At 34.1% G+C, this 16,366-nt stretch overlaps 1 protein-coding gene across 1 annotated transcript; it reads left to right on the plus strand.

The window, feature by feature from the left end:
• The first annotated feature begins 2,211 nt into the window (after positions 1 to 2,211).
• LOC117613355 lies at positions 2,212 to 4,827 on the plus strand. The gene is made up of 3 exons (XM_034341963.1): positions 2,212 to 3,856; positions 3,957 to 4,075; positions 4,153 to 4,827. Exons 1-3 carry the CDS (start codon positions 2,212 to 2,214, stop codon positions 4,825 to 4,827), a joined length of 2,439 nt encoding a protein of 812 aa, XP_034197854.1.
• Positions 4,828 to 16,366: the final 11,539 nt, after the last annotated feature.

Consider the following 16,366-nt stretch of genomic DNA (forward strand, 5'->3'; position numbering starts at 1 on the left):
CGTTCATCAGCGCAGTCAAACAGTCAGGTCACTGCTTTGACAGCAGAGGTGGCCACTCTTCGGAGCCAGATGTCGGTCATTCTGCAGTCCCTCGCACAGTCCGGCATTCCAGTCCCAAATTTTGATGTGCCGACCTCCGAGCCCGTCCATCCCGAGCATCCCCACCAGATGCCGGCCCGTGTAGACCCCCAGACCTCTGAACCGCATGTGCCAGACGATAATGTAGATTTTGGAACATTATTCGATTAGTTTTTTTATTTTCGTAATTATTTTTTAAATCTTTCTCTTGTAGCATACATTTATTTTATATAATAGATTTGTTATTTACAATTCAATTTTTTTTATTGGAATTTCATTTTATTACCCAAAAAAAAAAACCAAATTTATTTTTTTATAAAATAAAACAAAAGTAATATTATAATTATATATTAATTTTGCGCGACGAACTTTTTGTCGTCGCGCAAATTCATATATTCCGAAAAAATAATGTTTCATTTTTTAAATAAATATAATTATTTTTGCGATTACTGCGACACCAGTATTGCGTCGCACAAAATTTGTGGGCACGTGCCGCGCGACGCAGTTTATCGTCGCGTAAAAGATTAGGCGACAACATAGTTTCCTCGCGCAATACGTGTACCTAATTGCGCGACGATGAACTCCTGGTGCCGCAAATGTCTACGGGACGTCTTGCGCGATGACATCTATTCGCCGTGCATTGTTTTGGCGACAAATCAGGTTTCGTCGCGCGTAATTTTGTGCAACGAATGATTGAGTCGTCTCTGAACTTTTTTTGTAATGAAGGATAACCGTCGCACAAAAATGCGCGACGAGTGATATGATCTGTCGCGCAAAGTCTTTCTTCACGACCTTTGTGCGACAGATTACGCGTGACGATCTTTCTGTCGCGCTTTTATTTGTGCGACTACATGTTAGTTTGCGCGTCGAAATTGGATTCGTCGCGCAAATACTAAAATGTAGTAGTGCCATGTATTGGATCGTCAATCTAAAATGTATAAGATAATGGGAAAGTGAACTAATAATGCGAATGAATTGGAAATATGTAGAGGTAACAAAGAGAGTGAATCATATGCTAAAATGTTCGCATAAAAAAAAAAAAAAAATTTCGACTTCAAACAGAATGTTACATGATAATATGGAAAGAGTTAGAATTCTTTCCGTTGGAATATTGTTTCATTGTTCGATTGAGCTCTTCCGCATCTTGTTCGTATAGTGCGCGGACTCCACACTTCACCTTCACCAACGTCTTCTCTTCTGGTTTAGATCTTACTTCGAAATGAAACCGAATCTTGGTTCCAGGCAGTGTTTTCAAAGGCATGCCTTCGCGCTCGTCGGAGCGCGCGTCGGAGCGAGGCGGGAGGAAAACGCCCGAGGCGGTCGGCCGTTTCGCGAGTTGCACGTTTAGCGCTGGGAAGGCGTGAGAGGCGGGGGAAGGCGTGGCTAGGCGGACCGAGGCGTATCAGATTCGGAAACTTCTGAACTGGAAGAAATTTCAAAATCTGGAAATCTGAAACTGCTCTGCGAGGAAGACGGGGCGAGGAGGAAGATGACCCTTTTTTTTTTTTTTAAGCGTAATGAAACGACGTCGTTTTGATGGCGTTTATTTTCTTTTTACAAAAGTGTAGCTTTTGTACTTACCCTTTTTTATTTTCTTTTTATTTTCTTTTTATTTTCTTTACCTTTTATGTAATATCTTTCTTTTTTTTCCCCTAACTCCCACCGACAGCTTTTGTTCTTACCTTTTTTTTTTTTTCTTTCTTTCTCTAAATTAATATAATAACACATGGACTTACCTTATATATATATATATATATATATATTGTGTAGTACGTGTACAACCCTAATTTCTACCCTTACCAGATAACTCCATCAATTTCAAGAATTCTCTTCATCTTTCGACTGCAAGTAAGTCTTTTTTTTTTCTTTTTTTTTTTGACGTACATGCATCATACTTGTATAATTTGACTATAATAAACTGTAATTTGAAGTTTCGTATAAATTTTTTTCGATTTTTTTTAAAATACACTAGTTATCTTATTCGTTTATGTGATATAGTAGAAATTTGACGTACATGCATCATACTCGTATCTTAGAAATATTAATGGTTTATTATTAATATTTTTTTTTATAGATATGAATCGAAAAGATCCTGCGTGGAAGTATGCAAAAGAAATAGAGGGATAGATTATTATGTTGAGATGCGCATTTTGTGATCAAAGATGCAATGGAGGAATTTCTAGACTTAAGCATCATTTAGGTCAAACTCATCATGGTATGCAACCATGTAAGAAAGTTCCTGAACATGTGAAAAAAGAGTGTGCCGCAACTTTGAAAAATCTTCAGCTTGAAAAAAGAAAGAAAAATGAAATGCTTAGAGAGATCGGGGATGGTCCAGGAGGAGGGGCTCTGAGTATGGAAACTTTATTGGATGAAGAATATGGAATCCCTGGTACTAGGAGTGCTGCAGTTGATGAGGCTCTTAGAGCACAATCTAAATCAAAAGGACCAATGGATAGATTTGTCACTTCAGAAGCTCGGCAAAGTACATTGAATTCAACATACAAACAAGAAGAAAGAAAGGAAGTTTGTCGAAAGATTGGTCGTTTTTTCTTCTCTAGAGCACTCCCATTTAATATTGTAAATGATCCATTTTGGCTACCTATGGTGGAAGGGATTGCCGCATACGGTGTAGGATTTAAGCCTCCATCAATGCATGAGTTGAGGACATGGATCCTTAAGGAAGAAGTTGGCGACATTAATACAATGATGGAAGAACATAAGAAAGCTTGGGCAGAGTATGGATGTACTATTATGTCTGATGGTTGGACTGATGGTAAAAATAGAGTACTAATAAACTTTCTTGTGAATAGCCCAGCAGGTACTTGGTTTTTGAAATCTATTGATGCATCTGATTCCATAAAAAATGGAACGTTATTGTTCAAATATTTAGATGATGTTGTCAAAGAAGTTGGAGAGGAGCATGTCATTCAAGTAATAACAGATAATGCTTCCAATTATAAGAATGCTGGAGTGAAACTTATGGAGAAGAGGAAGAAGTTATGGTGGACTCCATGTGCTGCCCACTGCATTGATTTGATGTTAGAAGATATTAGCAAAATGAAAGTTTTTGAAGATACAATTAGACTAGCCAAGCAAGTAGTGAAGTTTATTTATGGGCATACATGGGTTCTTGCTTTAATGAGATCTTTCACGAAAAACAAAGAGATAATTCGCCCTGCAATCACACGGTTTGCAACTTCTTATCTTACTCTTCAAAGCATCTATAAGCAAAAACAACCTCTTCAGGCAATGTTTTCTTCTGGAGAATGGCACAATGGACCATTTGTCCAACAACATGAAGGTATTAGGGCTCACTCAACAATACTATATGATGTTAATTTTTGGTCCCATGTTGCTTTTTGCATCAAAAGTGTTATTCCATTAGTATCGGTTTTGAGAGAAGTTGATTCAGAGGAGAGACCTGCTATGGGATTTATTTATGAGTTAATGGATGTTGCAAAAGAGAAAATTGCTTTTAATTGCGGAAAAGTTGAAAGAAAGTATAAACCCATTTGGAGAAGAATAGACGAAAGATGGGGCCCACAACTTCATCAACCTTTACATGCTGCTGGTTATTATTTGAACCCTCAATTGCGTTATGAAGAAACCTTTTCTAATGCTGATGAAGTGAGGAAGGGATTGGAAGATTGCATGACTAGGATGTTGTCTTTTGAGGATCGTATGGCTTCTGATATCCAGTTGGACTTGTATGATGAGGCAAAAGGAGAGTTTGGAAGTCGTCTTGCTGTGAATTCAAGGAAACTACGAACTCCAGGTTATAATTTTTACTTTTTCATTTTCATTCGAGTATAATGAACACTTGAAATAAATGTTAAACTTAATTAGATGGATTTGTTTTGGTTTTTTTTATATAGCAAATTGGTGGAAGCGTTTTGGAAGGGACACACCTGAGTTGACGAAGTTTGCTATTCGGGTCCTTAGCCTTACTTGTAGTGCATCTGGGTGTGAGAGGAATTGGAGCACATTTGAGCAGGTAAAGTTCTTCTATTAATTTATTGTTCAAATTTTGATGCTTCTAAATCTAATTTTGTATGTTTATATTCATTTTAGATTCATACAAAGAAAAGAAACAGACTTGAACATCAAAAGCTCAATGCTCTAGTATATGTGAAGTATAATACGGCACTAAGAGAGAGAAGTATTAGAAGGAGGTCAAAGATTGATCCAATATTGGTGAATGAAATTGAGTCCGATGATGAATGGATAGCTGAGGTTGAAGAACCAATTCTACCAACTGATCTTACTTGGCTTAATTCTCAAGAATTATATGATGTTGATGTCATCAGAAATATGCCCACTGAACCTTATGAAACTGATCTACATGCTCGAGTGCCTATTTCTGTAGAGCCTATTGGTGATCCTAGGACTCAAGAGCGAGGGAATATTCATGTTAGGACTCAAGAGCCTATTGTCCATTCTAGAACTCAAGAGCCTATTGTCCATTCTAGAACTCAGGATCCTATGATTGATGATGATCTTATTCTTGATGATGATGTTCTTCTTTCCTCGTTAGCTTCAAAAAAGAGAAAAGATGGTGAAACCTCAAGTAAGAGGAAAGTCAAAAGCAAGTCCATAAGAGTGATGCTTATGGATGAAGATGATGAGATAGATAAAGATCCTTCAACATTTGATAGTGGGAAATATCCTTTTCATATTGATACAGTTGATCAATATGATAGTGATGCTAGTTTGAATGATATTAGTGTTGAGGAGTGGGATGAGTGAATTATGTTTTTGTTTTGATGTTGAATAAATATTTTATGTTTTGGGATTGATTATTATGTTTTGGGATAGATTATTATGTTTTGAATGACAATTAGTTGTACAATTTAATCGTATTGTATTATTCATAAATTTTTCTTATTAAAATAACTTAATGTTCAAAAGGCTTACGCCTCAATGCTTCAAGGCTTACGCCTCGCATAGCGCTACTAAAAACGCCTCGCCTATACGCCTCGCCTTTGAAAACATTGATTAATACAGACAAACGTACCATGTACCACCCAATGTAGAACTATTTAAGCAAGATTCATCAGTTATTATCTCAAATACATGCCATAACCCTCTGAACGAGGCTTTATAATCTAGAAAAGCGAGCAAAACTAGAAGCACATTTATATATTTAAAACAGTTTACTAAAAACCTTTTTTCTGGTTTTAAATAATCCCTCAATATAATTGTGTCACCATTTTCACTAAAACCCTTTTTATTCCAGACAGTTCAAATATAAATCAACAACAAATTAGGACCATAAATCCACATTTTGGTGTTTTTATCCATTCTTAGGTGATTTGAGCATGCATCTTACATGAAGATTTGCTTATGCCATTTTCTCAATCTGGGATGTCTTCTCACTTGCAATGGCTGCTGCCAGTTCTGCTTTTGCTAATTACTCAACATTTTCCAACTTCATTTCTGCTTAATTTTCCTGCATTCACTTAAAATTATCAACTTCAATTCACCAGTCATCATCTGCTGACGCACCACAAAGAAATATATATATATATATATATATATATAACATAGAATTTAAAAAGAAAGTGACAGCACCAAAATAATTATGCACCGTGTGTTCAAGTTCTGTCTTAAATTTCTCTTCAAGCTTTTCTTGAAGTGACTTGAGTGCAGCAGCTGCTTTTGCTCTCTCTCTCTCTCTCTCTCTCTCTCTCTCTCTCTCTCTAATTCCTGAAAAACCAAAAAAGAAAAAAAGTACGAACAATAACTACATCTGAAGAACTATTTGTAGGTCCTGATCCTGAATAGTCACAACAAACTGGATCTGGGGGTGGGGAAGAATCTCATGTGACTCTGTGCATATGCAAGTTTCATATCTCCACTCTGTTTCAATTGCAGTAAGGTATCTGTGCCATTCCTTCGTGTTTCCAAGTTGTTGAAAACATCATCGACCGATGATTATATAGAATATATATAGATTAGGCTTATTATCACAAAACATCCCTAAGGTTTACGAAACTATCAGATTGCATCCTTAATGTTTTTTTGTGTCATTTATGGTCTTCAAGGTTTGTATGTGCAATTACAAATGGTCCCTGCCGTTAGGTTCTATCAAAAATTCTGTTAGTTTGCTGACGTGGCATACATACATATCACAAAACATCCCTGAGGTTTACAAACTTATCACAAATGGTCCCTATGAATTTTTTTTATTTTTTAATTTAAAATTCATAAAATTTTGATTTTCTTTTTAAAATTATTTATAAATGAAAAAATCATTTATAGAAGGATTTTAATCTTGAGGACCATTTATGAACCCTAAACCTTTAGTTTTTTTTTCATTTTTAAATTTTATGAATTTTAAATTATTTTTAAAAAACTTCATTAGTTTGTTGATGTGGCATATATATGGAGCCAACATCTACAATAATATAGTGTCACATGTATTTAAAATTTAACATATATTTTAAAATAATTATAATTCATAAAATTTTAAAAAGAAAACAAAAATTTTATGAATTTTAATTTTAAAAAATTAAAAATTTTCATAAGGACCATTTGTGATAGGTGTGTGAACCTCAAGGATGTTTTGTGATATACATATATGCCACGTCAGCAAACTAACAGAGTTTTTGACGGAACCTAACGGCAGGGACCATTTGTGATCATGCATATTAACCTTAACGACCACGAATGACAAAAAATAATATTAAGGATGCAATCTGATAGTTTCATAAACCTTAGAGACGTTTTGTGATAATAAACCTATAGATTATAATAATAGGTAAGCCTGTGGTGGCAGTTCATTTGGGGGCCATCAAGGCAACAAGAAAGTCTCTGTAATCCCACGATGGGATGTTGTCACTGTCACATAGTGCATCTCTGAGTTCATACAAAAACACAATAATCTTTAATTGAGAATAAGGGAGAAGAAAGAAGAAGACATATGAAAAGCACTTACCTTGCACTTGTAGAAGATTTCTAGATGAGAAAGAATGATAGAGGGTTTGGGGTTAGAGAGAATCGCAAGGATTTGGGGTCGGATAGAACCAGAGGGGGTTTTGGGTTATTTGAAAGATAAACCAACCCCAGAGGTCATGGAATAGTACCAATAACCTAAGAAGCTATTTTAAAAAAACAGATTATGAAATAAAACATCAACCCATCCATAATTCATTTTATACAAAGGAAGGAGAAACATAACCAACATCGAAGAATAGAATTCACGACCTGAGATGATGTGGAATAGGATCAATATTATTGACAAAAGTAGGGGAGTAACACATACGTTCATTGGTAGCACAAAGTGACTTTTGTGCGACGGAATATTGGTCGCCTAAAAACTTTGTGCGACGGAAAAATATTGGTCGCGCAAAACTTTGCGCGACGAAACACATTGGTCGCGCACATGTTTGCGTGACGAAAAATATTCGTCGCGCAAAGTTTTGCGCGACGAAACATATTGGTCGCGCAAAGGTTTGCGCGAAGAAAAATATCCGTTGCACAAAGTTTTGAGCGACGAAACATATTGGTAGTGCAAAACTTTGCGCGACGAAAAACATTGGTCGCGCAAAGTCTCAAAAAAATTTATAAAAAATAAAAAATTCCCGCGTCCCATTTTTGGTACCCGCCCACATTTTTAAAGTTTTGCTCGACGAATACTAACGTCGCGCAAATATTTGCGCAACGAAATATTTTTTGTGTTTTAAATTTTTTTAATTAAAATAAACTAATTTAATAGTTTGCGCTACAAAATATTTTGTCGCGCAAGGTTTTCGACTTTTTGTTTTATTATTTCTTTAATATTAATTAATATTAATTAATTTATTCAAATTTTTACTTTTTAAATGTAATTTAATTGTATGATTTAATTTAAATTGATATTAATTTAATTATATTAATTTTTTCAAATTTTTATTTTTTAAATTTAATTTAATTGTAAGATTTTTCTTAATTACTTTAATTTAAATTGACATATTCAAAATAAAATTACATATGAAAAATAGTGATCAAATTATCCAATAAATAAATAAATAAATATATATAATATTCAAAATGTACACATAAATTAACAAAGTACAATAATAAAATCCTAATACAAGCGTATTGTGGTGGTAGTGGCGGATGATATGTTTTGATAGCTTCCTAATCCTCAACTTTAGCCATCAAAGTCTCGATGATTACCTACAAAAAAATAAATATGGTCAAATAACAACAACAAAAAAAAAAAAAGAATGCATAATCTCCCATAAAATTGTTATACCACAAATCCAACCCAAACTCCAATCTCTCCACTTTACTCAACCCCAAATCCCACACAAACTCAAAACTAACTCCAAAAACACATATTAATGAAAAAAAAAATTTAATTTGGAGAGAATATACCTTTTGGCAAGGTTGAGAGTGAGTGAGAATGAGAGGGAGAAGTGAGTGTGAGAGATTAGATAAGATAGTGATAGAGAGATGAGAGAGTGAAAGATAGTGAAAAGATAGATGAGAGAGTGAGTGAGAGTGAGAGATAGTGAAGAGAGAGATGGGAGATTAAGTGAGAGGAGTGAGTGTGAGAGAAATGGTTGGATTTGGGGAGAGGGAAAGAGAGAGGAGAGGTAAGAGTAGAGAGAGAAATTGAGAAAATGGTGGAGGAGTTATTTCGGTTTTAAAAATCGTATCACTTTGCGCGACGAAAATATTGTTGGTCGCGCAAAGTTTTGCGCAACGAAACATATTGGTCTCGCAAAGTTTTGCACGACGAATATAGGAATATTGATCCCGCAAAGTCTAAAAAAAATTTCCCGCATCCCATTTTTGGTACCCGCCAAAATTTTTAAATTTTTGCGGGACGAAAAAGACATATTGGTCGCCCAAAGTCTAAAACAATTATATAAAAAAATTCCCGCGTCCCATTTTTGGTACCCGCCCAAATTTTTGCGCGACGAAAAATATATATTGGTCGCGCAAAGTTTTGCGAGATGAAACATATTGGTCTCGCAAAGTTTTGCGCGACGAAACATATTGGTCGCGCAAAGGTTTGCGCGACGAAAAATATCCGTTGCACAAAGTTTTGCGCGACGAAACATATTGTTTGCGCAAAGTCTCAAAAAAATTTACAAAAAATAAAAATTTCCCGCGTCCCATTTTTGGTACCCGCCTACATTTTTAGAGTTTTGCGCGACGAATACTAACGTCGCGCAAATATTTGCGCGACGAAATATTTTTTGTGTTTTAAATTTTTTTAATTAAAATAAACTAATTTAATAGTTTGCGCTACAAAATATTTTGTCACGCATGGTTTTTGACTTTTTGTTTTATTATTTCTTTAATATTAATTTATTTATATTAATTTATTCAAATTTTTACTTTTTAAATGTAATTTAATTGTATGATTTTTTTAAAATCACTTTAATTTAAATTGATATTAATTTAATTATATTAATTTTTTCAAATTTTTACTTTTTAAATTTAATTTAATTGTAAGATTTTTTTTAATTACTTTAATTTAAATTGACATATTCAAAATAAAATTACATATGAAAAATAGTGATCAAATTATCCAATAAATAAATAAATATATATATAATATTCAAAATGTACACATAAATTAACAAAGTACAATAATAAAATCCTAATACAAGCATATTGTGGTGGTAGTGGCGGATGATATGTTTTGATAGCTTCCTAATCCTCAACTTTAGCCATCAAAGTCTCGATGATTACCTACAAAAAAACAAATATGGTCAAATAACAACAACAACAAAAAAAAAGAATGCATAATCTCCCATAAAATTGTTATACCACAAATCCAACCCAAACTCCAATCTCTCCCCTTTACTCAACCCCAAACCCCACACAAACTCAAAACTAACTCCAAAAACACATATTAATGAAAAAAAATTAAAATTTGGAGAGAATATACCTTTTGGCAAGGTTGAGAGTGAGTGAGAATGAGAGGGAGAAGTGAGTGTGAGAGATTAGATAAGATAGTGATAGAGAGATGAGAGAGTGAAAGATAGTGAAAAGATAGATGAGAGAGTGAGTGAGAGTGAGAGATAGTGAAGAGAGAGATGAGAGATTAAGTGAGAGGAGTGAGTGTGAGAGAAATGGTTGGATTTGGGGAGAGGGAAAGAGAGAGGAGAGGTAAGAGTAGAGAAAGAAATTGAGAAAATGGTGGAGGAGTTATTTCGGTTTTTAAAATCGTATCACTTTGCGCGACGAAAATACTGTTGGTCGCGCAAAGTTTTGCGCGACGAAACATATTGGTCTCACAAAGTTTTGCGCGACGAATATAGGAATATTGGTCGCGCAAAGTCTAAAAAAATTATTTTTGAAAAAAAAATTTCCCGCATCCCATTTTTGGTACTCGCCAAAATTTTTAAATTTTTGTGCGACGAAAAATACATATTGGTCGCGCAAAGTCTAAAACAATTATATAAAAAAATTCCTGCGTCCCATTTTTGGTACCCGCCCAAATTTTTGCGCGACGAAAAATATATATTGGTCGCGCAAAGTTTTACGTGACAAAACATATTGGTCTCGCAAATTTTTGCTCGACGAATATATGAGTATTGGTCGCGCAAAGTCTAAAAAAATTCCCGCATCCCATTTTTGGTACCCGCCAAAATTTTTAACTTGTTGCGCGACGAAAAATACAAATTGGTCGCGCAAAGTCTAAAACAATTATATAAAAAAATTCCCGCGTCCCATTTTTGGTACCCGCCCAAATTTTTGCGCGACGAAAAATATATATTGGTCGCGCAAAGTTTTGCGCGACGAAACATATTGGCCTCGCAAAGTTTTGCGCGACGAATATTGGTCGCGCAAAGTCTAAAAAAATTATTTTTTTTATAAAAAAATTCCCGCATCCCATTTTCGGTACCCGCCAAAATCTTTAAATTTTTGCCCGAGGAAAAATACATATTGGTTGCGCAAAGTCTAAAACAATTATATAAAAAAATTATCGTGTCCCATTTTTTGTACCCGCCCAAATTTTTGCACCACAAAAAATATTGGTCGCGCAAAGTCTAAAGTTTTTTTTTTAATTTTAAAAACCCACGTCCCATTTTTGGTACACGCCCAAATTTTTTGAGTATTGCACGACGAACTGTTGGTCGCGCAAACTTTTGAGAGACGAAAAATTGGTTCGTAGCACAATATTTATAAAAATAATTGTTATGAATAATAAAAAAATAAAAATATTTTATTTTATGATTTAAAATATAATTAAGGTGAAAGCTACTTAATAAATGTATATACTATTCAATTTCTTAAGGTTAAAGCTACTTAATAAATATATATATATATATATATGCACACACACCATTCAACGATCCAACCATAAGACTTGTTTGTATATACTTCAAGATCGTATACCCCAAAAATCACAAAAAACAAACATTCAGAGATCTAGTAACGGGACAAAACTTTTCAATAGTTATAAATGAAAAATCACGATTTAACGGTTATTTTAACTCCGATTTTGATGATTTTTTTACAGCTACACTCTTTGACCCTATATGAATACAATGACTGAATTTGATCTTCAATTTAAAACATTTGCACTAGTGGATACCACAAAATCTTATGTTATATTTAACGAAAATATAAATAAACTCTTAATTGTTAGTGAATATATTGTTTTGATGGCATATGCATTCTACAAAACTAGTTTCAACGATCCAACCATCAAACTTGTTTTTTTATACTTCGAGATCATATACGCCAAAAATCGGAAAAAATAAACATTCATGGATCAAGTAATGGGACAAAACTTTTCGACGGTTATAAATGAAAAATCACGATTTAACGGTTATTTTAACTCCGATTTTGATGATTTTTTACAGCTACACTCCTTGACCCTATATGAATACAATGAATGAATTTGATCTTCAATTTAAAATATTTACACTAGTGGATACCACAAAATCTTATGTTATATTTAACTAAAGTATAAATAAACTCTTAATTGTTAGTGAATATATTGTTTTGATGGCATATGCATTCTACGAAACTAGTTTCAACGATCCAACCGTCAAACTTGTTTTTTTTATACTTCGAGATCATATACGCCAAAAATCGAAAAAAATAAACATTCATAGATCAAGTAACGGGACAAAACTCTTCGACGGTTATAAATGAAAAATCATGATTTAACGGTTATTTTAACTCCGATTTTGATGATTTTTTACAGCTACATTCCTTGCCCTAGATGAATACAATGACTAAATTTGATCTTCAATTTAAAATATTTACACTAGTGGATACCATAAAATCTTATGTTATATTTAACAAAAGTATAAATAAACTCTTAATTGTTAGTGAATATATTGTTTTGATGGCATATGCATTCTACGAAACTAGTTTCAACGATCCAACCGTCAAACTTGTTTTTTTATACTTCGAGATCATATACGCCAAAAATCGGAAAAAATAAACATTCATGGATCAAGTAACGGGACAAAACTTTTCGACAGTTATAAATGAAAAATCATGATTTAACGGTTATTTTAACTCTGATTTTGATGATTTTTTTACAGCTACACTCCTTGACCCTATATGAATACAATGACTGAATTTGATCTTCAATTTAAAATATTTACACAAGTGGATACCACAAAATCTTATGTTATATTTAACGAAAGTATAAATAAACTCTTAATTGTTAGTGAATATATTGTTTTGATGGCATATGCATTCTACGAAACTAGTTTCAACGATCCAACCGTCAAACTTGTTTTTTTATACTTCGAGATCATATACGCCAAAAATCAGAAAAATTAAACATTCATAGATCAAGTAACGGGACAAAACTTTTTGACAGTTATAAATGAAAAATCTTGATTTAACGGTTATTTTAACTCCGATTTTGATGATTTTTTACAGCTACACTCCTTGACCCTATATGAATACAATGACTGAATTTGATCTTCAATTTAAAATTTTTACACTAGTGGATACCATAAAATCTTATGTTATATTTAACGAAAGTATAAATAAACTCTTAATTGTTAGTGAATATATTGTTTTGATGGCATATGCATTCAAAAAAACTAGTTTCAACGATCCAACCGTCAAACTTGTTTGTTTATACTTCGAGATCATATACACCAAAAATCGGAAAAAATAAACATTCAGAGATCAAGTAAGGGGACAAAACTTTTCGACGGTTATAATGAAAAATCACGATTTAACGGTTATTTCAACTCCGATTTTGATGATTTTTTACTGCTACACTCCTTGACCCGATATGAATACAATGAACTAATTCGATCGTCAATTTAAAATATATATTTTCTAACAAAAACCCAATCCGAACAACAATAATATATTTTTCTAATAAAAATACGATCCGATCTAAAATAATAAATTTAAAGCTACTTAATAAATATATATACCGTTCAATTTCTTAAGTGTTATGCATACAAAATAAAAAACAAAAATAAATTAATTTTGGTGACAAAATGTTGGGATCACGTCATGCAAAGATTTAAAAAAAATACTTTTTTTATTTTATTTATTTTTATAAGGACTTTGCGCAACGAAGTTTACTTTTCGTCGCGCAAAGTCAATTTGAGCGACGAAATTTTTTTCGTCGCGCAAGACTTTGAGCGACAATGTATTGTCGTCGCGCAAAATTTTGTCAAGCGAAGTGACTTTGCGCGACGAATTATTTTTCGTCGCGCAAAATTTGGTCGCGCAAGACTTTGAGCGACAAAGTTTCAAGTTTCGTCGCGCAACTAGACTTTGAGCGACGAATAGTTTTTCGTCGCGCAAAATTTGGTCGCGCAAGATGTTTTTTTTACTAGTGATGACCATGTTTAAAAATAAATAGCAAACACGAACCATTTTCATATATTGGATCCAAAACCATTGGCATGCTCAAGAAATAACTTTCTGCAAACATTTTTCGGTGCACCTGTGTCAGCTTGTCTAATGACCGATTCTTATAGGCCAACTACCCCTATCAGAATCACAATTATATCCAACTCACCTCATACGCTAGTGAGAGTGTTCATTTACCAGTTACACCCTGTCGACTAAACTTTGCACGTAGGATATTGCTAAAGCTGGGCCGCATAACCCCTTCGAAGTATGCATCCAATGCAGGATGGATGCTACGCCCCCATCACCCACATGTCATCTAGGATATTGCTCACAAGCAAGCACCCTCCAATCTCAACTATCCATAATGACAACAAAAAATAAAAATAAATAAAAAATAAAAAATCTCAAGCATCCATAAAACCAAGCACATATGGCAACCAAAATAATGCAACTTTTGCACACAACATTATTTATCATGTCATACATACACAAAATACAAGTTCAGGAGTGAATCCCCCTACCTGAAATCCAAAGCTTAAGACTGACTTGTGGTATGTGCCTTCAAGCTCAAATTTTCCTTGCTTGGGCAACTAATTCCTAGTCCAACAAATATGTTGCTAAAAATTCTTTTTTTAAATTTAGTCCTTATACTTATACTTATACTTATCTTTAATTGCACTTTGATCCTCATACTTATCAATAATTTCTGTTATTTACACTTTGGCCCTTATACTTTTTCCAAATTACATTTTATCCGTCATATTTTTAATACTTGTAAATAGATCCTTGAAGTCTCAAGTAATTGCAATATAGTCCATGTACTTTATGAAAATCACAAAATCATCCCAAAGTCCTTGAATTTCCATTCATGATCCCAAAACGGTAAGTTTCACGGTACGGTATGGTTTGAAAATGTGCGAGTTCTTTTACGTCTTTTCTTTTTCCACATTCATTTTTTAATATGGTCATAAAAGTATGCAGCTAGTTTCTCAATACAAACTTGAGAAGGTAACAACAAATTCCCAATAAGATCAGCAGGTTCTCATATTAAATTTCAGAAAAGAATAACACGACAAGGGCTTCTCCAACTTCACATGCAAGTCAGTAAGGAAGGCCATAGAGAATTAGGATCACCACTTCCTGAATTGTCTCATCAATGACTCGATGCAGATTGGCTATGAACCTTTTCTTGTGAACATGGGAGTCACCCCACAAATACAAAGGAAGCTGGTCAGAATCACAAGTCAAAATTACAAGCTAAGACCGCAAGGAAAAACCCTAACAGAGGAGAGAGAAAGAAAGAACAAAAATGATGAGAGGAGAAAAGGAGAGGAGATGGGAGGAAAAGAGGAAATGATGAGAGAGGAGGATCTCCTGCCAGAGGGACGGTCACATGAACATGGTAACCTGGGCCATAGTCTAGGGAACATTTTTTTATATAGACTAAATTAATCTTGTCATGCCCCGGATCCGGGAGTCGGCAGAAACCCCGAGCCCGGCGCGTGAGAAAAAAAAAAAACATTCTGTCACGCCCCGGACCCGAGGGTTGGCAGAAACCCCGCGCCCGGGGGGGTGAGAAAATAAAATAAAAAGAAGCCGAGACATGGGTTTAAAATAAACTTCTCTTATAAAAATAGCTTCCAAAATCTTACAACTTTACAATAAATAAATACAGCTCTTACTCTCATTTAATTCAGCCTCAACTGGTTAACTCATTTTCTTGCCCACTAATTCATCTGAAAAATTAAACAGGGTGAGGGATGAGCAACCACAGCTCAGTAGGGACATGAGACCTTACCACAGTAAATTGATATAACTAAATTAAGTGACATGCAATCACACAGCCAAATATCATATTAATAATAATAATAATGTATGAATGCTCTTCATCTACTCCCGTTAATTCATATAACTGGACAAGCAGACCTGCAAGTCCCATACCATGCTTATACCACTTGGTCCCGAGTGCCCATTTATATGAACTAACACCCATTTCAATCATTCCATAATTCCCCTTTTGTTAGTCATTTTGTCTAACTCCCTTTCGCCAGTCCCGAATCACCCAATAAAAACATGTGCACTGTGGGATCCCTGAGGCCTGGTACCTGCCAAGAGTTAGACTCAACTACACAAAAGACTATATCCATTACCCCTCTTTTCCATTATTATCTTCTCCACCCAACAACTCCAACCAATTACCATGACGTGATATAATTATGCCTTCCATGTATCTCACAACAATGTAACATTTAAACATCATCAATGTACATATAATCATATCACGCATAATATAGTGCTCATGAAATTTAATTAGATCAATCTCTGTAAAAGGCCCTCAAGAAACCTCTACCTCGATTCCAAAGCATTGCTTCAATTTAAAAAAAACACAAGCAAAGTCCTATAACTAGGTTTTGTTTTTGTTTTTTTTTTTTTTTGTTTTTTGTTTTTTTGGTTCTGAGATTTACGATTGAGGTTTATAACTAGGGATTTG

Source organism: Prunus dulcis, unplaced genomic scaffold (assembly GCF_902201215.1).
Source record: "Prunus dulcis unplaced genomic scaffold, ALMONDv2, whole genome shotgun sequence".
Classification (NCBI taxonomy): Eukaryota; Viridiplantae; Streptophyta; class Magnoliopsida; order Rosales; family Rosaceae; genus Prunus; species Prunus dulcis.

Coding starts and splice junctions, on each gene's coding strand:
- LOC117613355 (XM_034341963.1), top strand. CDS start 2,212: ATGTTGAGATGCGCATTTTGTGATCAAAGATGCAATGGAGGAATTTCT. Junction 3,857..3,956: donor AAGGAAACTACGAACTCCAG/GTTATAATTTTT, acceptor TTTTTTATATAG/CAAATTGGTGGAAGCGTTTT. Junction 4,076..4,152: donor ATTGGAGCACATTTGAGCAG/GTAAAGTTCTTC, acceptor TATTCATTTTAG/ATTCATACAAAGAAAAGAAA.